Here is a 26,065-nt window from a genome sequence, read left to right as displayed (position 1 = left end):
TGCTGGAACAATTTGTATAGTGGGGGTGCTGAGAGCCATTCAGCCAAACTGTAAAGCCTGTATATGATGGAAACCACTGCAAGCCAGGGGGTGCAGGAGCACCCCCAGCACCCGTAGTTCCCGCACCTGTGATCAATAGTTACCTTGCTTAGTGCTGCTCTGCAAAGGTCTGACTCAGCCCCCACCCCCGCTTACTTATGGGGCAAGTCACTGAAATAAGGGATGGTCGGTCCAGGGATGGTTCCTTAAAAACAGGGATGCCTAAAACCGTTGCCTAAAACAGGGGTCACCACCGCGAGCCACACAACTCAGCCGCCGCTCAACGCGCCGGACCCGCCTCCTGCCATAGGCAGCACCGGGGAGCAGCCCAGGCACCGGGGCGGGCACCAAGCTTCAGCCCGCCACGCAGACGGGGGGCGCTGCAGGCGCCTCGGTCCTGTCACCTTCCGGCACACGAAGGGTGCCGGCCTGACCTCACATCCGGGTCTGGGGGAGGGGCGTGTTTTGCTCAGTAGACTCCTTCTCCCTCCTCCCTCATCTCCGGGGCTCAGTAAATGGCGGCGGCTTCGCTGGGGGAGGAGGAGGAGGAGGCGGGGCCGAGGCCGAGAAACTTTATAGCCACGCCCACCCCGCGGGCCCCGCGCTTCCGGTGCGGCCCCCACAGCGCGAGCGCAGCGGCCGAGCCTCGCAGGGACAGCGGGGCGCGCGCGCGCGGGGCCCGAGAGGAAGCGGCTCGCGGGATTCGCCCCTCCTCCCCCCCGGCCGGGCGGCGGTTGCCCGGCGGGCGGCGCGCGATGGAGGGCCTGACGCTGAGCGAGGCGGAGCAGCGCTATTACTGCGACCTCTTCTCCTACTGCGACACCGAGAGTACCAAGAAGGTGGCGCCCAACGGGCGGGTGCTGGAGCTGTTCCGCGCCGCGCAGCTGCCCAGCGAGGTGGTGCTCCAGGTACCGGCCGCTACCCTCCCGCACCAGCGGGCCCGCGGGCTGGCACCGCCTCCCCCGGACCGCCGCCCTTTGCCCCCGCTGAGCAGCCCCCTGGTGCGGGGGGGGAGATTCTGCCTCCCGCAACCGCCCTGTCATCCCCCCAACCGGGGGCGCCTGGCCCCGCCCAGTGGCTGCCGCCCTGAAGGCACCGGGGGGCTTCCCTCAAGGGCTCCCCCCGCCGCGCGTGCTGGGCACCCCCCTGCGTCGCCCCGAGCCTGTTCTTCCCCCTGCAGCGGGGGCTCTGCGCTGGGGGCATGTCCTGGGGTTAACGTTACAGGCTGGGGTGGGGGATGTGACCTGCCCGAGGGCAGTCGCCGTGCTCCCGAGATATGATGTGGGCATGGCAATTTCAGCGCCATCGACTCCTGTTGTGCTTGGGCTTGTGCCCGGGCAGTGCTGGGAGCCGGGTAATTAGGCTTATCCAACTGGGGGTGGGGGGATTTCTGCGCGTGTAGTCTTGGGATCGTACTGTTAGTATGGGGTTAATATATATTTCAGAGGTCTCAACTTGCTGGGTTGGGGAGGTTAAGTTGCTGAGCTCCTGGGTAACATTGGCTACTGGCGGGGAAGTATGTCACTTGCAAAAGCTTTACAGTGAAGTCCATCCAAAGCAAGTGCTGGGAAGTACTAGGAAACAGGAAATCTGTATTTTATTCCTGATGATGCTACAGGCTCAGTGACCTTGTTCAAATAATTAAATAACTCTGTGCTTGTTTCCTAATTTGCAAAAATAGAGTACCTGCATATCTTTGTAAAGCGCTTTGGCATCTACTTGTAAAAAATGCCATTTTAAAACTATGTAGTACTGGCTAGGTTGTGCTAAGGCAGTAGATTCCCACTAGCAGTGCATGGAAGCAAAATTCCAGCAATACTTCTGTGACCAGTGGGAACTGGGATTCATCTGAGCGCTTGTGGCACCTTAGAGACTAACCAATTTATTTGATTATAAGCTTTTGTGAGCTACACCTCCCTTCATACATCCGATGAAGTGAGCTGTAGCTCACGAAAGCTTATGCTCAAATAAATTGGTTAATTTCTAAGGTGCCACAAGTACTCCTTTTCTTTTTATGGATACAGACTAACACGGCTGCTACTCTGAAATCTGAGAGCTGTGTTACACAGTTACAAGTAGTGCTACCAGTGTAGCTAAAGAGATAATTTAGCATAGTTTGCCTAGCATAGTTCCTAGAAAAGAATCCACAGGGGAACTGTAGTTGCAACAGCTGTGTGTCATGACTTGTTGCTATCACCGCATCCACCATAATGCGTTCATGGCCTTGACATTTGTGAAGTTCTTTGAGTTCTCTGAAAGATGCTTTAAGCAGAGCAAAGTATTCTTTCCAGAAAGCCATACCACCTCATAGGCTCATTGTTGCCTCAGCGAAGAGTCAGAGTGCATTACTGTAGCCCAAGACCAACAAGGACATGCATGTCAACTTTCTGCAACTCAGAAGTGGGTTTAATTTCAGAAGCTTGTGCACACTTAATCAGGAGGCATTAGTGTTGCTTTTTAGACACACAAAAGCAAGTGGTTAGAGTAGATTAAAGGAGTTTAAAATGAACCAGATCATGTGCTCCAGCTCAGTAGAAGAGGGTGATAAGTTGTGGGTGGTGTAAAAATTGTGGTGAGGATTAAATGCCAAAATTAATTTAAATTACTAGGAAATCTGGTTGTCTGATTATTTATTGATTTGAAGTCCTTATCTTTCTTTCATGATCTACACTTTTTAAATCTCAAAACTAAAAGAAAACTCATTTTAAAAAATATTTTATAATGAGATCTCGAGGGCCACCCACTATTAGTATTTGTATTCTGAATTAGATTCCCACATTCCTTAAACTCATCACAATAACACAATTCGATATGTTTTTATTTTGTTTAGTGTCTCTTCCATGTTGTGTGTATATATATAAAATAGTACAGTGCTAGCACTGTTTACTTGATGCAATAGCTTAGTGGAGTAGTGTAATCTTGTGCTTTGTACAGAAGTGGTCACAGATTCAAATCCTACCTACCCTGTCTCAGAGGAGGTGAATATTCTCTTTCAGAGTAATATTCTCTTTCAGAGCAATGCGTGTTGGGAGAGAGAAATGTAAACGACTTATATATCTTACACAGTTGCAAATGAACTGCATCAACTCATGAAAGGGAACCTGGGTGTCATTGTAGACAGCTCCGTGAAGATGTCTTATCAATTGGCAGCTGCAGTTTTGAACCAAACAAATTTAGGGTTCATAAGGAAAGAGATGATAAATAATACAAAAGATGTAAAATGCCCTTGTAAATCAATAATGTGGCTTCATCTGGAATGCTGTGTGCAGTACTGGTCACCCTGTCTCAAAAATATTGAAGAACTAGGGGAAGTTCAGAAATGAGCAATGAATGATCAAGGACATGGAAAAAACTCTCATATGAAGACTGAAAAGACTAGGGTTTAGTTTAGAAAAGTATATAAAATAAAGAATGGGAACGTCTATTCTCATTTCATAATCCAAGAAGAGAACACTCAAAACCAAAGGTAAATTTGTTCACACCACATTTAACTTAACCGTGGAACTCAATGCCACAGGAAGTGATTGAAGAAAAGGGAATAGGCATTTGTATGGATATCAAGAATAATCAGAGCTAACATAACACAAATTTGTGGAAAGGTTGTTGAACCTCATTCTTCAGGGTATAATTCAGGCTGTAGCTACGGGAGGTCAGGATGAGACCTAGTGTGGGTGGCAGATTATCCCACATCTGCCTACTGTGGGGTTCTTCCACTTTCCTCTGAGATACCTGGTGCTGGACACTGAGGAAGGAGACAATAGAATAGATTTGGTGGACCTCAGGCCTGATCCAGTAGGATAATTCCCATGTTCCTATAGAATGTAACAGTTAGTACTAAACAACCAAAATGTGAGTATATTTTATAGATTTTGAGTTTATTTAGCCCAGTCAAATTGCCCCAAATTTAAGAATGCTGGGTCTATGTATACATGTGGATTTCCATTATAACCTTTTCTCTTCACAAGTTCTTAATCAGAGGCACTAGAAATCTTAAGGTGTCTTTTGTTAAAATCAGTACAGGATTGATTAAAAATCAGAATCTCTGACTTCGTGGGAATTTTTGTTTCGCTTGTCCTTCCTTGGGCCTAAAAGTTATTCATTGTGCCACAAGCCAGATGGTTGGGAGGTTCTCACAACCTTCTCTGAGAAGCTCCACATTTCTGTTGGATTTTATTCTATAACAGAGAAGGCTAATAATGCGCAGCTGCTGATGCACCCCAAAAAAATTTCACTTCTGCTTCTAAGTCTCACCCCTCAATTATGAATTAAATAAACTAAGATACAAAAATATTTGTAGTGAAGCAGTTACAGTTGCTACACACACATGCTTGACAAACCCTTAAGAGCAAGAAAATGAAAAGATGAGCCACCTAATGGTTTAACCCTTTACTCCTCCACCCACAAAAACACACAGCTTACCATTACCGCAACTGAGAGACCATGCACCACAACCTTAACTCTGCTAATGTAAGCCTTTCATTAATCCGTTTAACTGCCATTCTGCAGGCAGTTCTTCTTTACTAAACTAGCATTGGGACAAAAAATAATCTGGTTAAAGGTTGTGCACAGAAGTGCAAATGGGGGAAAGGTGTGACAGCCTCAGCTGTTTCATAATGAAGTCTTTTGTGTATTTTTAAATTAGGATTCAGAGTCAAGCAGTTGAGATTGAGTTGTTGATACCTTTCCAGGCCCATATGCATGTAAATAGTGTTCAAAATGCAGCAGTTCATTGTTTGGGGCACACAGTGGAGAGGCCACACATGTTTAACTTGTGCACTATCAGTGTACTGTGAAGCACTACCCTCTGGTAACAGAGAGGATTGGTTTATGGACAGACCAAGGGAGGCCACAGAATGGATAACTTGACCATGAACTACTTGTATTGAGGAGTACCAAAACCCAGTCTGCCTTTACTATTGCAGTCCTAGTGACTGTACCAGTTGGAGATAGGGTGACCACATGTCCTGATTTTATAGGGACAGTCCCGATATTCTGGACTTTTTCTTATGTAGGCTCCTATTTAGCCCCCACCTTCTGTCCTGGTTTTTCACACTTTCTATCTGATCACCCTAGTTGGAGACCATGATACCCTTCCCTTCTCTGCAGTGTGCTTTTTGAAATTGAACTCCTTGATTTTGCATGGATGAGGATTTTGCCACTTCTTTAGTCAATCTGCAATTTTAATTAGACAATGCCGTATTTGCTTTCATTTGAAAACCTAGTCTGAAACCATAAGAACTAGAAATAATTTTCTATGTTGACAATTTAAACTCTGACTTTATTAGATGCCAAAAAATTATGGAGACTCCCTGCATCCATTGATTGTGCAGAAGTTATGGATATTTAATTTCCGTACTCAAACATTCTCAATCACAATTGCCTTTTAAAACAAATATGAATTTTTTCCTTCAATTTAAAGGCTTCAATCTAACAAAGAATCTAAATGTAAAAAAATCAAGTGCAGAAGGAAAACCTGTCCATCAGAATAAATATTTGTATTTTCACTTAGTTTGGATAAATCAGGCTATATTTTAACACCCGTTTAGAATAGTTAGGGTAGTAAATTGGCATTGAATTATCAAGTGAAGTCCTGTTAACAGAAGCGTGACATGCTAATTTTTAGAATAAAAGTACACCGATGAATTAAATTGAAAAAGTACAGAAGCACATAAAGAAAAGGAGTACTTGTGGCACCTTAGAGACTAACCAATTTATTTGAGCATGAGCTTTCGTGAGCTACAGCTCACTTCATTGGATGCATACCGTGGAAACTGCAGCAGACTTTATATACACACAGAGAATATGAAACAATACCTCCTCCCACCTCACTGTCCTGCTGGTAATAGCTTATCTAAAGTGATCATCAGGTTGGGCCATTTCCAGCACAAATCCAGGTTTTCTCACCCTCCACCCCCCCACACAAATTCACTCTCCTGCTGGTGATAGCCCATCCAAAGTGACAACTCTTTGTCGCTATGACAGAAGCACATGTAAGTTTTAGCCTGTGTAATAAATTAGAACATGAAATAGGAGAATTTTCTCAAAAGTAATTTAAAATCAGTTCTTGGTGAATCTCATTAGTGTAGTATTGAAATTATTCATTAAATTAGGCCTCCATGATTTTCCCTTTTTCTTTTACTTTGTTAGGCTTGTTGGTTACTATTGCATTGGTTTAGGGCTTATATTTGATAGCAGATTTTTTTTGGACAAAATATCTCATGGATATGGAAGTAAATGTTTAGAAGACTTGAGTACTGCATTTATATAACTCTTGCTAAAGTTGCATAATCACAGAACATTTTATGCTGTATTTTGCTCTTATCTGGTATGAGCCTAGAACTTTCTTGTAACAGTTTACTTAACTGCACTGTGAATAATTTCTGTGCTTGACATTCTTCTGAAATTACTATATCATGAAAGCAGGATCCTATGTTGCAAAATAATCTTACGGGGGGGGGGGGAGGATTAAATAAGCATTTTCCCTGTCTACTGCTCTTTTCAGAGCACCTGTCATTTAATAAAAATCAGTGCTGATGTTTCAGACTGAAGTTAAATGACTTTTACTTTTGCATTAGAGACTGTATGAAAAATGAATGGATTATACAGTTACTCCAGGATCTGCTTTTTACAACTACAGTTGCACTGGATAACCTTTAAGAAAGTGATTAAAATGCTAGCTGATATTATTTTAAGGCTGTCTCTTGGTGGCCGGAGTGGGGAACCTTTTTTCATTGTCCAGCGAGTCTTATTTATAAGTGACAGTCCTCTATTATTATTCTTTTATTCAAGTAATATGGTTAAAAAATAGAGTTGCCAGTCTAATAAACTAATTGTCTCTAGTCTTTCAATTTCCAAAAGCTTTGAAACCCCTTTGTTTTCTATCCTTATTTGCTGTTGGCTATTATGGTAACAGAATAGTTTCCATAATTAAATTACCTTGAAATTAATAGGGGAATTATTGTGCTCCATAAGAGAAACCCATCAGTTCAAATACAGTAGCAATAAGTCAAGTTAAAAATGCAGATCAGTTTTCAGAGTAGATTATAGATTGGACGTGTATGTGGGGAACAAGTTAAGAAAACGAAAATATCAGTAATGTGGTGGTGATCTTAGTTTCACAGTTATTACAGTGTTTTCATTCTCTGCTGCTTTAGGTTTCAATTTAGGTTGGTAGTGAGAACTTGCTGTAGGTTTAAAAATTGGCATTAGCTATTAGTAAAATCTTGTTACACACTTTAAAATCTGACATACTGTCAAAGTTGAGTTCCCAGATCTGTCCTTTTAAAGCCTCATCTATATGATATAAAATACCCTATTTCAAAAGCAATTAAAAAAAATCAGCTAAGCATACATTTTTCTAATGTAGATGAGGACTTACTGTGAAAATCTACTCTTAAAGGTAAATTATCAGCTCATGAAAGCAGAAGCTATAAAAGATGAATTGCAAATGAAAGCTGAGTTAAAGTGTAAATTGCCCCAAATAAACAGTGTGGTGAGCGTGCGCTTAAGTACAAACTTATTTTATGTAACTTTTTTAAAGGTTAACCTGAAGATGGGAGACAAGTGGCTGTCTCATTTTAGTGATTGATTTTACAAGAAAACAGGTCTGAACATTTTTTTTAATATTGGGAATGCGCATCTACTAGGCCCTGATCTTACTTCCACTGAAGTCAGTGGGAGCTTTCACATTCTCTTCAGTAAGAGCAGGTTCAGGCTAATAGCTTCCATCATTATAGTATCTGGGCTCTTTACCTGTTTTTTCATTGTTATGTTAGAAGTCTCCTTTCAGAGCTTTCTCTGAGGTAGGACTGTAGAATCCTTTCTGCCTTCTCCCTGCCACCACTGCGGCGCCCCTTGCCCCCAAAAGCCCAAGCTTTTGCAGCTGTTTGTCAGGATCTTGGGTGTCTTTTTAATGTAGTTAATTCTGTTCTAAATAGTCTGAATAAAGAGAGAGAATGTGCCCTCTGAATTCAACAGGTTTCCCTAGTGTATGTACTGTCACACCCCTACTATTTCTATAAATAAGACTTGAATTTTTAATTAGAGGAATCTTAAACTTTTAGGGTTCCTTTATGCACCTCCTAGTTTAAAAAAAGAGAAACCCATTATTTTTCTTTACAAGCCACCTTTAGATGAAATTGTTTAAACTTTTTCTTCTAAAGATTCACAACAGTGTAGTACATGAGGGCATTCATTCAGTATCCAGATTTGTAGTTCAGTTTTTATTTTTGTTTTTCAATTAACCTTCAGTTATTTAATCTGAAGTTAGGCAACCCAAACCCACAAATCTTTAACCTTGGATACCTTGTACTTGTTTCATAGGCCTACATGAGGCATGTGCTTATGTGCACTTTGTGCTTTACCACTTTCCTTAATAGGAAGTGGCAAGAGATAAATGCATCACAAGCTTATTTGTAAGTACAAAAAATGTGTAGTCACTGTGTATGCAGTTAGCAACTCCCAATTTGCAAAAGATATATGCAAAGTTATGAATTTGTCTAAAATGCATTGTTGCAATGGAATATTTTTCTTTTGTTTCCTTTAACTGATCTCCCCTGAGCTGATTGATAGGCTTGTTTCTTTTCTCTGCAACAATAAGGCATTTACACAGTCTCTTTTCTACTAGTACCAAGTTGGCTCTTATGGTTTGTAACCTGAGAGCTGAGTTCTGACTTTTATATCTGGAACTGTGGCAAACATGCTCAATTACTACTCGTGTTAGCATTGGAAAAATCCTATTGTGGACTGTTCAGTGGTGGTTGAAGCACAGTCAATTAGATTTACTCTGGACAAGGTCAGAAAACATGTTGATCTAAGATATCAGCAGTGTCTGGTCTACGTAAACATTCCCACTGTTTTTAGCAATGGTAGGAAATTTTGGCTAAAATTTTCCTAGTGTAGACAAGGCTTATACTAGACTTGATCTTGTCTGGGCAGCCTACTAGTGTAACATTTGCCAACCCTTAAACCTGATCCAAAATTATCATGCTTTATAATAACTCACATGATGAGCTTCCCCTCGTAAAGACTTATGCCAACACAAAACTGAACTAATGTTCACTATCAATCCTCAACCCTATTTGAAAATAGCTTAAAAAAAGACATGAAGAGAGGGACAGGGATAATTTAATACCCACCCTAAATACTAGCATCTGGACCAGAATTTTAGAAATGTATCAAATGTTCACATTTTGGTGTTAATCAAAGCTGTCAAAACTTGGACTAAGTATACGAAGTGGTTGATTATGTATTCATTCTAATCTTGTGATTTCTTTGTGTGTGTGTAATAGGGTACATGGATGGCCAGGTAGTTTAGTGGTTGGTGCACTTGACTTCAAGGTCAAGATGCCTCAGTCTTTCAGACAGTGGTGGTAGGAGAACCCGGGATCTCTCATTCCACCAGGTCCCAGCCTAGGGCCCTGTGTGAGTTCTCCTCTGAACAGGAGATTCTCCGAGCAGGGAGTCTAAATCCACTGCCCTGGGCTACTACCAACTAGTGTTCCTTCAGTTTGGGACCTGGCACTTATAGTTCAATTTGCTGGGGTGGATTGCTGCCCAGAGCTCCCTCCTGTGGATGTTGGGTGGTACCCTGCTGCAGTCCCAGGCTCCTCCAGGCAGGACAGCAGTAAGTTTGGTGCAGCCAAACCCCACAATGTCTCTGGACTGCAGCCACCCAGTTATGTCATTTGCTGAAGGCTCCTAGGTCTCCTCTGCAGTCTCCCTTGGCTGAAGCCTGGGAGACGGAATGTGTTCCCTAGTGGTTGCCTTGGGTGGCAGTCATCCTTCCTATCAGGTAGGGCAGTAACTAGCTGCAGGTATAATGGGGCGGGGCTAACTGCTTAATCCCTTCCATGCTCATGGGCAGTTTCTCTGCTTTCTCAGTGTGAAAGCACCCTTTTTTTTCTCTCTAAGCCGGAAAGAGAATTCCTTTCTGTATCCGATATTTAGCGTACCTAACAATAACCTCAACATAAACAGTTATCAGTTTAAAGGTATCTTTTCAGTCTGAAGTCCTAAATAATCTTAGTTTGTTACTATACACTCCTGAACCCTTTGCCAATCTGTTTTACAATCCCATTTTATTAGCTTTTGAAATCTTTCTCTGGATAAAACTTGCATAAACAAGGAAAACAATGAAACTATCTGATACCTAAAACATAGGTGTTATGGAAGGCCATAAAAGTACTTCTCATGTGAATTACTCCTGCATGTAGGGTTCCTATTGGACCTCAGGAAGTCTTCTACTCTTCTTCCTCTGCCTAAATTCAGATTTAAGCCATAGCACAAAGAACCCCTTCTCCTCTACACAGCCACACATTCACTGTAAACAGCTTACATGTTTCCTCTAATGGGGATCACAGATTTCCCACTCATTCTGCTCATTGCCCCTGAGGGTTAGAGGGATGTCATTACTTGTGAAATCAGCAGTGCTTGTCTCACTGTGGCTCACTAGGGATATATCTACTGCCATTTAAAACCCCATGCCAGCTGGCTCAGGCTAAGAGGCTCCTCAGTTGTGGTGTAGACATTTGAGCTTGGGCTTCAGCCCAGGCTATCAGGCTCTGGAAGGTGGGAGGGTTCCCACCACAGCCTGAGTCTGAGCATCTGTACCTCAGTTAAACAGCCCCTTAGCCCAAGCACTGCAAGCCCAAGTCAGCTTACACAGACCAGCCAGTGTCTAATTGCAGTGTAATGGCTAGTCTACACTGGCAATGCTAAAGCGCTGCTGGGAGACCCTCCCCCCCAGCTGGGTCCTAGAGTCCAGGCTCCAGCCTAAGTCTGACCGTCTGCACCACAGTTAAACTGATTCCTAGCCCAAGCCCTATGAGCCTGAGTCAGCTGGCAGAGGCCAGCTATGGGTTTTTAGTTGCATTGGAGATAGACATACCCTGAGGTGCCAGACTCCCAGCCTGGCTCCTCAGTAGCTTCCCCTGCCAGTGAACCACTTGCAATTCAGTCTGACAAGTTCCATTCTAATGAAGTAAGGCAGTTTTCAAACCAGCAAGACTGGTTTTCTAAAATGCCTTAATTGTCTAAGAATTAATGTTAATAGCCCTGTCCTGTTCTCCCCCCCCCCCCCAAATTAAAATGTAAAATATCTAACTCTGAAAGCTAGTATCCAAGGAGCAGGGATAAGTAAAAATGCAGTTCATCAACAGGTCAGTTAAGCTGTTAGTTATCAAAAATCTGTTAACAAAGTTCCAATAAAGACCAGGTGTGAAGACTTTCAAGCCTTCAAAATCTTAACAGAGGCAGAAAAGCAATACACAGCCAGGTCAGTGACATTATTTAATTCTACATCTTCATTTTGTGTCTGAGAGGAAAATAAATTAAGGCAGGGCACCAGCTTGGAGTAGCAGGCTTATGGGCTTCAACTGATTTCCTCTCTGGGGCTCAAACTGGTCACAATTCTTGGAGTAAACAGTAGCAGCCATGATATTTATAAATGCAGCCAGGGTGCGATCTCTAATTTTTTCACCTACTGTTTTTCTACCTACTTCATTACTTCCTTTTGCAATTACTGTGCGATAGTAATATTACAACATTACTTAATTGCTGTCAGGACTTGTTATCCAAAAATGAATTGGTCAAGCAAGAAAAACACCACACTATTGTATTTTAAAACAAAACCCAAAATTCTTGTGTCAATACTTGTATTAATACATTAAAATATTTATTGGGATATGTTTAAGTTTGAAAATAGCTAATCACTCAAACACTGGGAGTTTAAGCTTCTTTATGGATATATTTCAGAGTAGCAGCCGTGTTAGTCTGTATCCATAAAAAGAAAAGGAGTACTTGTGGCACCTTAGAGACTAACAAATTTATTTGAGCATAAGCTTTCATGAGCTACAGCTCACTTCATCAGATGCATGCAGTGGATCCGATGAAGTGAGCAGTAGCTCACAAAAGCTTATGCTCAGATAAATTTGTTAGTCTCTCTAAGGTGCCACAAGTACTCCTTTTCTTTTTATGAGTATAGACTTCCTGGAATTTAAGCCATCAGGCTTCCATTTTTCTGCTAATAGGTAGTACAAGAAGAAAGTTCAGGAAGAAATTCAGTTCCTATTGCAATGAACAGAAAGCCCTGGATTTTGAACAGATATTTTAAAACAAATTTAAACTTTTTTAGTTTTGACTTTTCTTTAGGTTGCAAGGCCCAGCACTCCAAAATTAGGAAAAGCCAAATGTGCAACCTCGTACATCCAGTCTGTGCGCTGAATAATATAGAGCCTAAGGGGGAGAGGGGTTATTAGGTGATCATGTAATTGGACTGTCATGCATATGCACTAGAGCGCATGTGCACATGAGATGGGATGGTGGGACAACATGGACTGTTCAGTTGTGGTTGGGGAGCCAAACGTGCCCGTGCCCTTGCCCACTGCCTCCCTCTGACCAGAGCTGCTTCAGTAGCTCTCAGGGATTTCCAGTGCAGTGTCTGTTGCTGCTGCCTTGGTAGCAATGTGAGCATAGATCTTTAGAATGTTCATGCTCAGCTATTTTGACAGGCTGCCAACATTTTCCAGAGAGAAGCAAGTGAGAAAGGAAATGGTATTTTTTAACCATTTATAACTCTGCCCAGCGAATGGAATTTCATGGGGCAAAGCCTCAAGGCTAGAGAAGTCTTTTCCCTCCCAAACTCTAAAGGCCTGATGCAAATAAAGGAAGTGTTAAAGCCTCTCACAGAGAATACAAAGAATCTTTTAAAATGGAAATTAAGCAACTTACATGTAGGGGACACTGCCAGCTCCCTCTAAAATTGTTGTCAGTCAGGGCCCACTAATGTCCGTTGCATATGGCTAGCCCCTCTCCTGCATCTTCAACTCAGTACTCTTTAAGGTTGCCCTCCACCCAACTTCTGGAGTGGCTTGATCCTAGGGTATTAATGGCTTGTGTAGAGTGAGTTTTAATCTTTAATACTCAAAGAAGAAAAAGCTGTTGGTATCTCCACTCCCTGGGAGTGCATGCCAACTCAGCATGAGAGCGGATAGGGGAACCAACGCTTTGGAAAGTGGTGACTCTCGGGGCTGCCTGTACGCTCCTTCAAATTGAATTTTCAGTCATGAGGTTACATAAAGAGCAGTGGTCCTGATCTGGTTCCAGTTACTTTTGACAGCTGTGCAGAGAGGACTTTGAGATCCAAGGCTCTTTCCTTTCCTTGATGCTGCTTTCTGCATTTCAGCTGGTTAAAGTTATGTGTAGTTTTGTCTGTCTGTCCAGTTACCAGAACATTTCTTTGAAGAAATTCAGATGTCAGTAATCTATATGATCTCACCTTTCAGACAGAATAAGTGTTTTCTTGAAATTAGACTAAAGGCCATCTGAACTTACAAAACTCATCAAACTTGGCTTTAAAAAAAATCATCAGAACAACTCTCAGTCCCTACTGACCAGACTTTCAGGGATCACTCCTCCGATCTTACATCTTCCTGGCAAGGGTAACTTGTTGTGTTTTATAAGTCAGTTAGATAAATGTAATTAATAAAGCTGTCATGATCACAGCATTCATTTGCTGACATTATATTCCTGTCCCCAACCCTTGTCTTTTAGATTGAGATAATTCCTGCCCCAGATTTACAATGCATATGTGTACAGTGGCTAGCACAGAGGCTATCAAAAAACAAATATTAAAGTTACCTAATATGTTGTGTAAATATATTTATGTAATACATTGCAGTATGATATAAACTTGTCATGAGATTCTGCAATTAATCATGCAATCTATCTGCTCATCTACTCTCTGCCCACTAAGCTGTCTCTTCGATGACTACTGCTAGCACTCAAACCTGCTTAACTTCAAATAGCTGACAAACAAAATAAATAAATAAAACAAAACTGCAGAGAAACATTCCATTACCTCCAGTTGTGGAATTTTGCTTCCAGAATTATTGTCTCAAGGCCCAGGATGCAAGAGGATTCAGTCCTGCAACAGTGATATTTAAGTTACATCTCATTACCCTGCTGAACTAGAAATGGGAGCTTTGTTAATGAAAATGGGAGACTTCAGGTTTTCGTGAAGGGCGCGGTGTGTGTTTTTATCCATAGAAGGCCCAGAGATACCTGATCTTTCAGTTTGTTGATATTTTATGTAACAAAAGATTAGGCTCTTTTATGGTTCCCTCCTGGTAATGTACAGTTGGGTAGAGGATAACTCAAGAGTTGGAAAGATTGCTTTAGAGAAGAGATTTAAAACATAGTCCAGAGAAACCTGTTAATACTTCTTGAAACATTTGTGAACGAACGTTTCTGATGTGACAGTGCGGTCCAAAGTATGTTCAGCCTTTGTTTGTGATAAGGTGGATATCTGTCTTGTGGCTTTCCTGCTCATGAGTCTTGCAGTCCCAAACATATGTTGATAAAACTCTTACGTGGCATCACACAAATATCTATATCCTGTTCTTGGGTTTCTCAGTGTTTTCTGTATACTGGCTGTCTTTATACTATAAGATCGTCGGGGTGGGAGCATGTCTCTCAACCTACCAGTGTCCCAACATGGGGCATACTGTGTATCAAAGACACAAAATGAGAGGATCAGAAATATCATTCTTAAGAGATTTAAAATGCTGTGAAATTAATTCCCTTTAGTATAAATAACTCTAATCTCATAATTCTTTATTTCTGAGGTAGATAATTCTAAACATTTAAAGTGAGGGGATGCCACATTTCTTTGGAATGTAGGTAAATTTTAGACTGAAGTGTCTGTGACACTTTCCTCAACCTTTCTCTTTTTCCAGCTATTTCAGAGCTATTTTTGTTCTGGATAGATTGTCAGTACAGATTTCTTTATTTAAAAGAACAAAGAAGAAATTATATCAGTGGGCACAGGTGTCATCTGAACATACCTGGGGTGGGAGTTTCCTCAAGACCAGTTGAAAGTCTGGCAATTTGTAAGTTCAGCTTTAGAGATCAACTACTGTAAGTGACTCTGTGCCTGGCATAAGCAGTGTCTTGGCCCCCCGTCCTAACTGTCTGATTGAACCCAGTGCCAAGGTCATAGCAGTGTTGTCACAGCACAGAAATCCTGAAACCCCCTCAAGTCCACCTCATCTAGTGCTGTTAGTGGGTTGTTAATGGGTTACAGATTGTTTGAATAGACACACTGAATTTATGGCCCATTACATATACTTATTGTCTAGCAAAGTTATGAATTTAAGCTCCCAGACTCATCTTTTGAAAGTGTTGTGCAGGTTTCCTTTGAGGATGAGGACTGATAGGTCAGATATAGAGTGATTGCTTTGTGAAAAGTTTCAGAGTAGCAGCTGTGTTAGTCTGTATTCGCAAAAAGAAAAGGAGTACTTGTGGCACCTTAGAGACTAACCAATTTATTTGCGCATGCATCTGATGAAGTGAGCTGTAGCTCACGAAAGCTTATGCTCAAATAAATGTTAAGTCTCTAAGGTGCCACAAGTACTCCTTTTCTTCATGGGGAAATAGTTTTACTTTGTGTAATGACCCATCCACTCCCAGTCTCTATTGAAGCCTAAGTTAATTGTACCCAGTTTGCAAATTAATTCCAATTTAGCAGTGTCTCGTTGGAGTTTGTTTTTGAAGTTTTTTTTGTTGAAGAATTGCAACTTTTAGGTCTGTAATCAAGTGACCAAAGAGATTGAAGTGTTCTCCAACTGGTTTTTGAATGTTATAATTCTTGAAGTCTGATTTGTGCCATTTATTCTTTAACGTAGAGACTGTCCGGTTTGGCCAATGTACATGGCAGAGGGGCATTGCTGGCACATGATGGCATATATCACATTGGTAGATGTGCAGGTGAACGAGCCTCTGATAGTGTGGCTGATGTGATTAGGCCCTATGATGATGTCCCCTGAATAGATATGTGGACACAGTTGGCAGTGGGCTTTTTTGCAAGGATAGGTTCCTGAGTTAGTGTTTTTGTTGTGTGGTTGCTGGTGAGTATTTGCTTCAGGTTGGGGGGCTGTCTGTAAGCAAGGACTGGCCTGTCTCCCAAGATCTGAGAGAGTGATGGGTTGTCCTTCAGGATAGCTTCACATCAGTCACACTATCAGAGGCTCGTTCACCTGCACATCACATGTTGTGAAAGGCATGTGCAGGACCCATAGATCTTGAACGGTGTGTTTGTGGAGAGTGTTGATCATTGTAGTAGTGGAGATATGTCTGCAGGCTTGTGCATCTGTTGTTCTGGCAGGATTTGGTGCTGTTTTGAGTCAATGAGTCGTGTTCCGTGGGGAGCTTGATTCTGATGATGAAGTTGGGGGTTTGTTAAAAGGCGAGAAGAGGGGTTTCAGGAAAGATTTATTTCAGGGTGGGTTCCCTATCAAATATGGGTTGTAGTTGTTTGATACCCTGTATGGGTTCCAGCATGGGGTGGTAGGTGACAACTTGGGTGAGTGTGGTCAGAGGGGTTTTATTTGCGGGGCCTGTTCAATGATGTGATCTACTTCTTTGGAGGAGGATACTTGCTTTGAAGGCAGTTTTGTGTATGTTATGGTGTATATCTCAGACTTTCTCCTCGGAGCCTATTCTTGTGAGATCTAAGTGCCATCCATCTGAGTAGATAACAGATAACCCGCATCTTAGCTGCGTGCTCCCCCTCCCTCCCCAAGCTTGAGTAGTGTTAACAGGCCACTTTGCCTTGAAATATATGCTAGCTACTTATGCTGAATAATCTGTTCCACCTTGTATTTAGCTGTGACACTGAGTACATTTCCCAGACCTGAAGACAGCTTGCACAGAGCTCTTTTATCTCACCAATGGAAGTTGGTCCAATAAAAGATATTACCTAACCCACCTTGTCTCAAGGTAATGTATGTTCATCAAGGAATTCCTTTCTCACGTCTCTACAGTAATATTTCCAGATGGTGGTGTGGGAAGTTCACCTCGTTCATCCTTTTCAAGTTCTGTGGACTGTAAGGGGTGAAAGCTCCCCAGGAGAGTTCTGGAGCTGAAAGCTTTGTTTAGCCTGCAAGACTTTCTCCCTCTGAGCAAGACCAAAACTCATCTGCCAGAGAAAAAATATGTCCAGACAGATTCATTGAACAGAATTTTTGTACAACACCTAAAATCTGTCTTAGGCGTCAGTGTGGCATTGTGTTATGTAAGGTCCCAACTGAGGCTTAGGTCCCATGAGATTCCCCCATTGTCTCCAGTTCTATTTCTTAGTCAAACAAAACGACACGTTGACAACTCCCATTTCTTGGTCTGGAATCAGGAGTTCCTTTTAAGTTTTCTCTCTGGTTCTGTTGGTTCAGGAGGTCTTCTACAGGTCAGTTGGTATGCAGCCAAGTTGTAACCATTAGTCCTAATTTGGTCCTGGCACCTCTGTTTTAGCACCATTTTCCAGTTTATTGAAGCTTTGTCTTCAGGTTGGGATAAGTATCCACCAAGACTGAATTTTCTTGGCTTATGCATTGCTGAGCTGTTTGAGAACACTTCTCACATATCTAGTGGATCCTGTTGAGAAGCAGGAGCTTCGCCAGTGGGGGGGAATGGTAGGGGGAATAGCTTTTAAAGTTGCTATCTGTTACACTTTGAACATTAAGTTTGTTTGAGACTTATCAGCTATATGGGCTGTGATTTCAGCTTCCACGCTCAGATGCTTAGGGCAACAGCCCTTGCATTATCTAGCTTATGAATGGGCTGTTTGAGGTAGCTTCTTGGTTATATTTTTGGACCCAAATTGAAGAGTAGTACCCAAGGTGGTAGGTTTTTAAATTCAGAAAGGTAATGTTAGAAGAAAAAGTTGGGAGGGGCAACCCTAACTTATATTTGAAAATTGTACTTGAAGCACTTAAATACTCTTGCAAGCGTAACTTGGGTGAACTACTGTTGACAAATCAGCATGCATTTTTTGTTCTTACAGCTCAGGGGAGCACACCCTGCAGTTTGAAAACCTCTAAGGGGGTGGGGAGGAATGTTCTGAGAGGGGAGCCATGACACCAGGTGGCTTGGGCCAGCTGTGCACCTCCTTCACCCCCTGATTCACCTCAGCAGGCCACCAAGCCTGTGGATCAGTATCAACACTTCTGCGCCCAGAGACTATCACACATGTCTTCCCCCATCCTGAAAACCAAGGGGGAAGGGGCAAGTATTGGGGGGCACAACTAAACATTGTAACTCGAAGGGAGGGTGGGGTGGAGGGGCGGCCCAGCTCAGAAAGTTTGAAAAATGCTGTTATATCTTGTTTTTTAATCTCCCTCTGTTGGTTCTGTTCTTGTGAACCAGCAGAGCGTTGAAATTACAAGAGGTCTGTGTGCTGAACGCTTAAGAAACAGGAAATATACATTTTAATTCCCTGCTTGCTCACAAGAATGGGGAGTTCACATTATGTACAAGTTTACATATGAACAACCATACTGGGTCAGACCAAAGGTCCATCTAGCCCAGTATTCTATCTTCTGACAGTGGCCAATGTCAGGCGCTTCACAGGGAATGAACAGATAATCCAGTGATCCATCCCCTGTTGGCCATTCCCAGCTTCTGCTTAACAGAGGCAAGGGACACGATCCCTGCCCATCTTTGCTACTAGCCACTGATAGACCTATCCTCCATTAATTTATCTAGTTCTTTTTTGAACCCTGTTATAGTCGTGGCCTTCATAACATCCTCTGATAAAGATCTCCACAGGTTGTCACGGTTCCTTCCCCACTCTGAGCTCTAGGGTACAGATGTGGGGACCTGCATGAAAACCCCCTTAAGCTTATTTTTACCAGTTTAGGTTAAAACTTCCCCAAGGTACAAACTATTTTACCTTTTGCCCCTGGACTTTATTGTTGCTGCCACCAAGCGTCTAACAAATATATAACAGGGAAAGAGCCCGCTTGGAAACGTCTTTTCCCCCCAAAATCCTCCCAAACCCTACACCCCTTTTCCTGGGGAAGGCTTGATAAAAATCCTCACCAATTTGCATAGGTGAACCCTTGGATCTTAAGAACAATGAAAAAGCAATCAGGTTCTTAAAAAGAATTTTAATTGAAGAAAAAGTAAAAGAATCACCTTTGTAAAATCAGGATGGTAAATACCTTACAGGGTAATCAGAATCAAAACACAGAGAATCCTTCTAGGCAAAACCTTAAGTTACAAAAAGACACAAAAACAGGAATATACATTCCATTCAGCACAACTTATTTTATCAGCCATTTAAATAAAACAGAATCTAATGCATATCTAAGTAGATTGCTTACTGACTTTTTACAGGAGTTCTGACCTGCATTCCTGCTCTAGTCCCGGCAAAAGCAACAACAGACAGAGAGAACCTTTGTTTCTCTCCCCTTCCACTGAATACATCTGATGAAGTGAGCTGTAGCTCTTGAAAGCTTATGCTCAAATAAATTGGTTAGTCTCTAAGGTGCCACTAGTGCTCCTTTTCTTTTTGCAAATACAGACTAACACGGCTACTACTCTGAAACCTGACACAGGTTGACTGTGCGTTGTGTGAAGAAATACTTCCTTTTATTTGTTTTAAACCTGCTGCATATTAATTTCATTTGTTGACCCTTAGTTCTTGTGAGAAGGAGTAAATAACACTTCCTTATTTACTTTTTCCACACAAGTCACGATTTTATAAACTGCAGTCATATCCTCCCTTAGTCGTCTCTTTTCCAAGCTGAACAGTCCCAGTCTTATTAATCTCTCCTCCTACGGAAGCTGTTCCATACCCCTAATCATAGTTGTTGCCATTTTCTGTACCTTTTCCCAAAATATCTTTTTTGAGATGGGAAGACCACATCTGCAGGCAATATTCAAGATGTGGGCATACCATGGATTTATGTAGAGGCAATATGATATTTTCTGTCATCTATCCCTTTCTTAATGATTCCCAACATTGTTAGCTTTTTTGACTGCCGCTCGCACATTGAGTGGATGTTTTCAGAGAACTATCCACAATGACTGCAAGATCTCTTCCTTGCATGGTAACAGCTAATGTAGAACCCATCGTTTTGTGTGTAGCTGGGATTGTGTTTTCCAGTGTGCATTACTTCGCATTTATCAACCTTAAATTTCATGTGCCATTTTGTTGCCCAGTCACCCAGTTTTATGAGATCCCTTTGTAACTCTTCGCAGTCTGCTTTGGACTTAACTATCTTGAGTAGTTTTGTATCATCTACAAATTTTGCCACCTCACTGTTTACCCCAGATCATTTATGAATATGTTGAATAGGGCTGGTCCCAGTACAGACCCCTGGGGGACACCACTATTTACCTCTCTCCATTCTGAAAACTGATAATTTATTCCTACCCTGTGTTTCCAATCTTTTAACCAGTTACCAGTCCATGAGAGGACCTTCCCTCTTATCCCATGACAGCTTACTTTGCTTAAGAGCCTTTTGGTGAGGGACCTTGTCAAAGGCTTTTGGAAAATCTGAGTACACTATATCCACTATAAGTTTGTCCAAGTATGTCCAGGATGTCTCCAAATAACTTGATTCTACAAGACAAAGTAGCTATCTAGAGTAACTTGTTAATAAGATTAAGATTCTGTCATGGGTATTTTTAGTAAAAGTCACGGGAAATAAACAAAAATTTATGGAAGCCTGCAACCTATCCAGACCTTTACTAAAAATACCCGGGGGTGGGGGCAACTAACAGTTGGATCGCTGCGAGGAGCTGTCCCTCAGCAGCTGCTCCTGCCAGGGGCTGACCACCCTTGCTCCAGACCAAACCCCGGCTGCTGCTTCAGCCTGAGGACCAGTGCTCCTGGGGCTGGCTGCTGGCCACTCTGGAAGAAGTCACTGACTTCCCAGAAAGTCATGGAATCTGTGACTAAATTGTATTCTTACTCATCAACTGTCTCCATACATTTGATCTACAATATTGAAAATATGCAGGTTTACAAAAGAAGCATCTGTCCTATTGTGCATTTTATATATAGATGCACTTTAATGCACTGAGAGAATAATTGATTGACAAATGTCTTAATGCTCACTTAGCCATTACTTAAAGCACAAGTATCCAGCCTGTGTCTCTTGAGAGTGATGGTTAAGAAGAAAATGTATTTGATTAAAATTAAAAATCTGTTCCCTGAATCATGCCTTGCGACTTTTAAGCGTTGGAATCAGGCTCTTTGCTGTGTGGGGAGATATTGGGGCATTGCCTCCCACACCTTCCACTAAAACCTGTGAACAACTCTGATTGTGAGCTAGAAGTGCAGCTGCTGTTCCTTCTTTCCTGAAGCTGCTCAGTACTTCCTCCCCTGAAATGCAGCAGTTCAGTGAGGGAAGAGTAGTTCTAACTGTGGGAGTCCCAGGAAGAGCAGGGTAGGAATTTCAGACAGTTCCCAAGCTTAGAGCACCTAGTAAAGGATGGCTCCCCTCTCTCACTCAACCATCTGGAGAAGAAAAAAAAAGCTGGGGAGGGGGAAGAGAAGCTGAGAAGTAACACTGAGTTACAACTTTCTAATTTTCAAACCGTGCCCTGGAGCAGGCCAAAATAACCAAGGGGTCATGCATCAGCTGAATATAGCTTGAGCCCTGCATATTCTTCTTCCATAATAGGTTGAGCCACTCTTTTCCAGTATATGTTCATGGAAATTTCTTGTGTTCTGACTGGACATGTTGTGCATTGGTAGCTAAAATGATAAATTAGAAATGTGCACTTGCTATGTTTGACAATTTATAAAGGGATCTGGCAACAAACTTATCTATTAAGGTTGTCTAACACTCTTTTATAAAAAACTTGACTTTGTTAGAAGCTTTTAACTTCTCAACTGAAATTCAGCAAGGGGAGTGCAGCCAGAGATGTGACTCTAGTTTGTGCCATGGAATTCTGTTTAGGTTTGGCTGAATTACAAGATTTTGAAAATCATAATTTTCCATCTCTGCCTTACATTTAGCATAAATGGTAGGATGCTAACATCCTTGAACCATTTTAAGGTTGGGCCCCAGCTATTACTACTACAGCAGCATACCTCCATAAGTAGAGACACCCCAGCTGCTGATGGAACAACTGTAGCAGCTGGCTGAACTGCTTCATGATTATACCCTGGATCCTGAACATGGTCCCAGCTTTCAGTCTCCCACTGGAGGTACCACATGGCATGAGATGAGAACCCCTGAAGCAGATTTCGAATACAAATAATGAATGGGAACCAGGAAGACCTAAGTTTCAGGCTTGCGTCTTCCACTGGCTAATAACAGTTCTGTACCTTTCACAACTCTTCTTATGAAACAATGTCTCATGACTAGGGTCAGTGTTTTCCAGCAACTAAAACAGTAATTTCAGATTTTCAAATATGTATATTTCAAAAAATTTCAGATATAAGTTATATTAATACTAAAAAAAATACATGTATAGACAAACGTGAGCAATATGTAATCCTTTACAGCACAAAAATGCTGGGCATTGAGGGCTAGAGCCAGCTGTGAATGGGAGGTGGGGGACAGATGCTAGGCACTGAGGGCTAGCTCCAGGCCAGCTGTGTGCTAGGGGGAGACGGCAGGAGCCAACTATGAGTTGGGGAGAGGCGCTGTGGACACTGCTGAGAGCAGATGTGAGTGCTGTTTGCTCTGCAACGTGGTGAAGGAGCCAGGTGCCCTGCTCTTCCAGAGGAAGCCCCATGGTGGTTTTGCCAAGCCCAAGCCTGTGTGAGGAGGGGAGAAGTTGGCAGCGAGTCTCATCAGCAGCCAGCCGCCCTGCCCTTCCAGAGGAAGCTCCATGGTGATTTTGCCAAGCCCAAGCCTGCGTGAGGAGGGGAGAAGTTGGCAGCGAGTCTCATCAGCAGCCAGCCCCCAGCCTCTGCCTCTGTCTCCTAGCAGAAATCTGGAGGATGTGACCCTGCATTCCCTACCCACATGTCACCTCTGCCCATGTGCCACCGCCATCCCCCTCCCTCTTTGAATGGTGACTTTGGAAATTAAGTCATTTTTGGGGGAAAAATGTGATAATAGCAGCAATTTCCAGAAAACAGGGACCCTACTCATGACCCACTATTGTCAAAAAATTCCATGCAAAGAAATTAAGACAAGACTAGTTAATGTAAAGCATTGCCATTGACAAATTTACCACCTTAAGAGTTCTGTATTATGTCTGTACTTAAAGGTGGCTGCTGTTTCTGATAGAATATCTGGCATTTTGATTTGCCTCTCATAAATACTAATATTTGTTCTCTTACAGATTATGGAACTTTGTGGTGCAACAAGACTTGGATATTTTGGAAGAAGTCAGTTCTATATTGCTTTGAAACTTGTTGCTGTGGCCCAGTCAGGTCTCCCTCTAAGAGTGGAAAGTTTAAATACAGGTAAATCTAGAAATTAATGCTTAAACACTATTGAGCAGGTTAGTGAAATTTATTGCAGTTGGCTCACAGATTATAATAGATTAATCCAGTGGACTATTGTGTTATGGTCTCAGTTACTCTGGTATATTGTTCACTTATACATACTGAAAAAAGTGTGAAGGGAAGTTTGGGATAAACCAAAATTTAAAGTGTCTTTATATAGATACAACTGGATTTTAGCTAGTAAAAGGGATAAAATTAATCTAGGGACATGGAGTCCTCAAAACAGTTCAACTGTGCTAAGTATTAAATTAATTTAAAACAAAGTGTTATTGCAAGGTATGCAGAGTGAAAGAGAACCTTTTTGTGTACGCCAATTCCCACGGTGGTGTAACTGATCTATTTGTCAGGGTTAAGTGGTGAAAGTAGCAGATAATGTAATGGGATTAAAGTTAAATATACTAGTGTTGACACAGCTAGCTATTCAAAATTATCTGTAGGGGCACTTGCTGGGGATGGCACGTTCAACTTCCAACTCCAAATAGGTAGCTACAGAATTCATTTCCATCAGGTCTCCAGACTCTCCATCTGAACTAGTAAATCATCCAGCAAGAATTCAGCAACTACCCCCAAAGGAATCAAAAGCTTATTCATTTCATAAAGTAAAGTTGCAGTCTCATACTTCAGGAGGATTCATTTCAACTTCCAGGAGACAGGATTCCCTGAAAGCAAAGAGAAGATCTCCCTTCCTGCTACAAAAATGATATAAAAGACCTGACAGAGCTCAAGACTCAGAATTGAGAGTCACTTCAAGCTCCTGGTGCTGCCTAAATAAAATTAGATGTGACTGACTAGATGAGACTGCAGTTTGAATCAAGTAGGTGAGAGTGCTGATATAGTGAATCTGCAGAACAAAATCAAACAGTTGGAATCAGGAGCAAGATGTAATCCTAAAAAATTGGTATGGAGAATCTTGAAAGAAGGAACAATGAGAATGGAGCCCATGAGAACTTGAAGAAAGGTAATCTTGCAGAATATCACTTAGATTTTTTTTTCTAGTTTTCTCAGATTTAAAGTAAGGCTGATCTTTGTTCCCCAACCTCTTTCAGGGATAGGGACAATGCCATATTCCATAGCCACAGAATCAATGAATTCATGGAGTCTTGATTGAGATGAATGAGAGATCGTCTACTCCAGAGCTATTGCATACTCAGCTGGCATCTGACTTGACTCATGTGACTGAGGGTTTTTCAACCAGGGGGACTACAGCAAACTTTCTTATGATGATGTCTTAAGATAAGATTCTGTGGTGAAAACCTGATGGGGTAAGAGGGGTGAAGTGGTGTGAATGGGCACGGTAAGTGCTGTGTATAGCAAGGTCTGGACTCTCCATATGCAGGCATTGCAGTAGATGACTGTCAGGCTGCCTTCTGAGGATCCTCTCACTAGCCCTGGCATAGGTGGTGTGCTGGAAGAGGCATGTTAGGGGTGGGGTCAGAGTGCTGCCACCAGTGATGTGGTGATTTCAAGCAGTGCTGTAGCCCGTACGGCAATCTCTCTTGCTGTCCTAACTTAAACAGATCCCCAGAGCTGTCCTGTACTAACCTGGGGGCTGCAGAATAGCTGAGGTTCTGGGAAGGTGCAGCAGTGGCGTAATGCCACCATAGCTGTATCTCCTTGAGTTGAGAGTTCTGTGTTGATCTTGGACTGGAACACAGTGTTTATAACTGGGGGACTTCACTGACAAATTCCGTGGCTGTAGGATCCATGTGGCCTTAATAGAATCCATATATGCTCCTAATTAATGGCAGGCAAAATTATTCTTTTTGGTAACGATATACATAAACTTGTTCAGGAGAACCTGAAACCAAAATTTGTTGGGATGAAATATTTGACAAAATAATTGCTATTCTAGTTAAACTCAGATTGGTCTTAACAGTAAATATGTAAATAATAGTGTGCCTGTACAAAAATATATGTACAATTACTGCACATGCTCTTGTATGTAGTGGAAAGGAGCAGTATTAGAAGTAGCAGATGGTAAGTCCATGCACCAGTTTTTCTATGCCTAAGATGCTGGCTTGGTCATTCCACTATTAACTGTAATTTTCCTCCTTTAGCTGTTCCTCTGGTTGTCCCAATTAAGTGGCCTTTCAAGAACATAAATCTCTTGCATTTATTAAGAACACCACTGATGTTGTTAGCAGAGAATTTTGGAAAAATAAACCATTCAACTCTGTTAGTACATGGTAAAATAAAATTTGTTACATGATGCTAATGCTGAGATGAATGTACCAGACTAAAACCTGACAAAGGAGATTAGATACCTGACTTCTTTTTAGTTTTCAGATAACTTGACTTGTTTTGGTTGTTTCTGTGAAATGCTTTTTTAGTATTAAATGAGATGTTGATTGAAAGGAGACTTCCAGTGAAAAAGACACTTACAATAGCAAGAAATAAAGAAGAAATATACAACCTCTCCTTTTTGGGAGAAAACAAACTAAAGATTGTGTCCAAGGGGATTATTTCCAAAACACCCAAAAAAGCTAATGTAAATTAATAAACTGCCTTTGCAGCTCTCTAATAGACTATATTGCACTGGTTCATACATGTCAGAAACACTGTAAATATTTTTAATTGTTTAGGAGTTGTTTGAACCAGTTAGAGAAGGTCTTGAAAAACTTATCCAACCCAATAACTCACCAGTGTGAAAAATAGTTGTGCTGTCAACCCTCTCCACACCATGGTTATCTGCTGACCTGTGCTGAGTCTACACGAGAAAATTAAGTTGGCTTAACTATGTCTCTCAGCCCTGGTCTACACTACAGGGTTAGGTCA

General features: G+C 42.0%; 1 protein-coding gene across 8 annotated transcripts in view; it reads left to right on the top strand.

Annotated features, from left to right (window-relative positions):
• Nucleotides 1-534: 534 nt before the first annotated feature.
• The window catches only part of REPS1 (RALBP1 associated Eps domain containing 1), a 106,860-nt gene continuing 81,329 nt past the window's right edge, over nt 535-26,065 (top strand). For 3 of the 8 annotated variants that reach the window (XM_084624615.1, XM_084624612.1, XM_084624611.1), the window contains exons 1-2: nt 535-947; nt 23,125-23,248. In XM_084624615.1, coding sequence (XP_084480741.1) covers nt 555-947; nt 23,125-23,248 — 517 coding nt within the window. In that variant the 5' untranslated portion in view covers nt 535-554. Of the gene's footprint in view, nt 948-23,124; nt 23,249-23,798; nt 24,249-26,065 lie in introns of those variants that run through there. The other 5 variants (XM_084624614.1, XM_084624613.1, XM_084624616.1 and 2 more) reach the window with 3 other exon arrangements.

The sequence above is a fragment of the Lepidochelys olivacea genome (genome assembly GCF_965140295.1).
Source record: "Lepidochelys olivacea isolate rLepOli2 genome assembly, chromosome: 3".
Taxonomy (NCBI): domain Eukaryota; kingdom Metazoa; phylum Chordata; order Testudines; family Cheloniidae; genus Lepidochelys; species Lepidochelys olivacea.
This window is presented reverse-complemented; position numbering and strand designations above follow the sequence as displayed.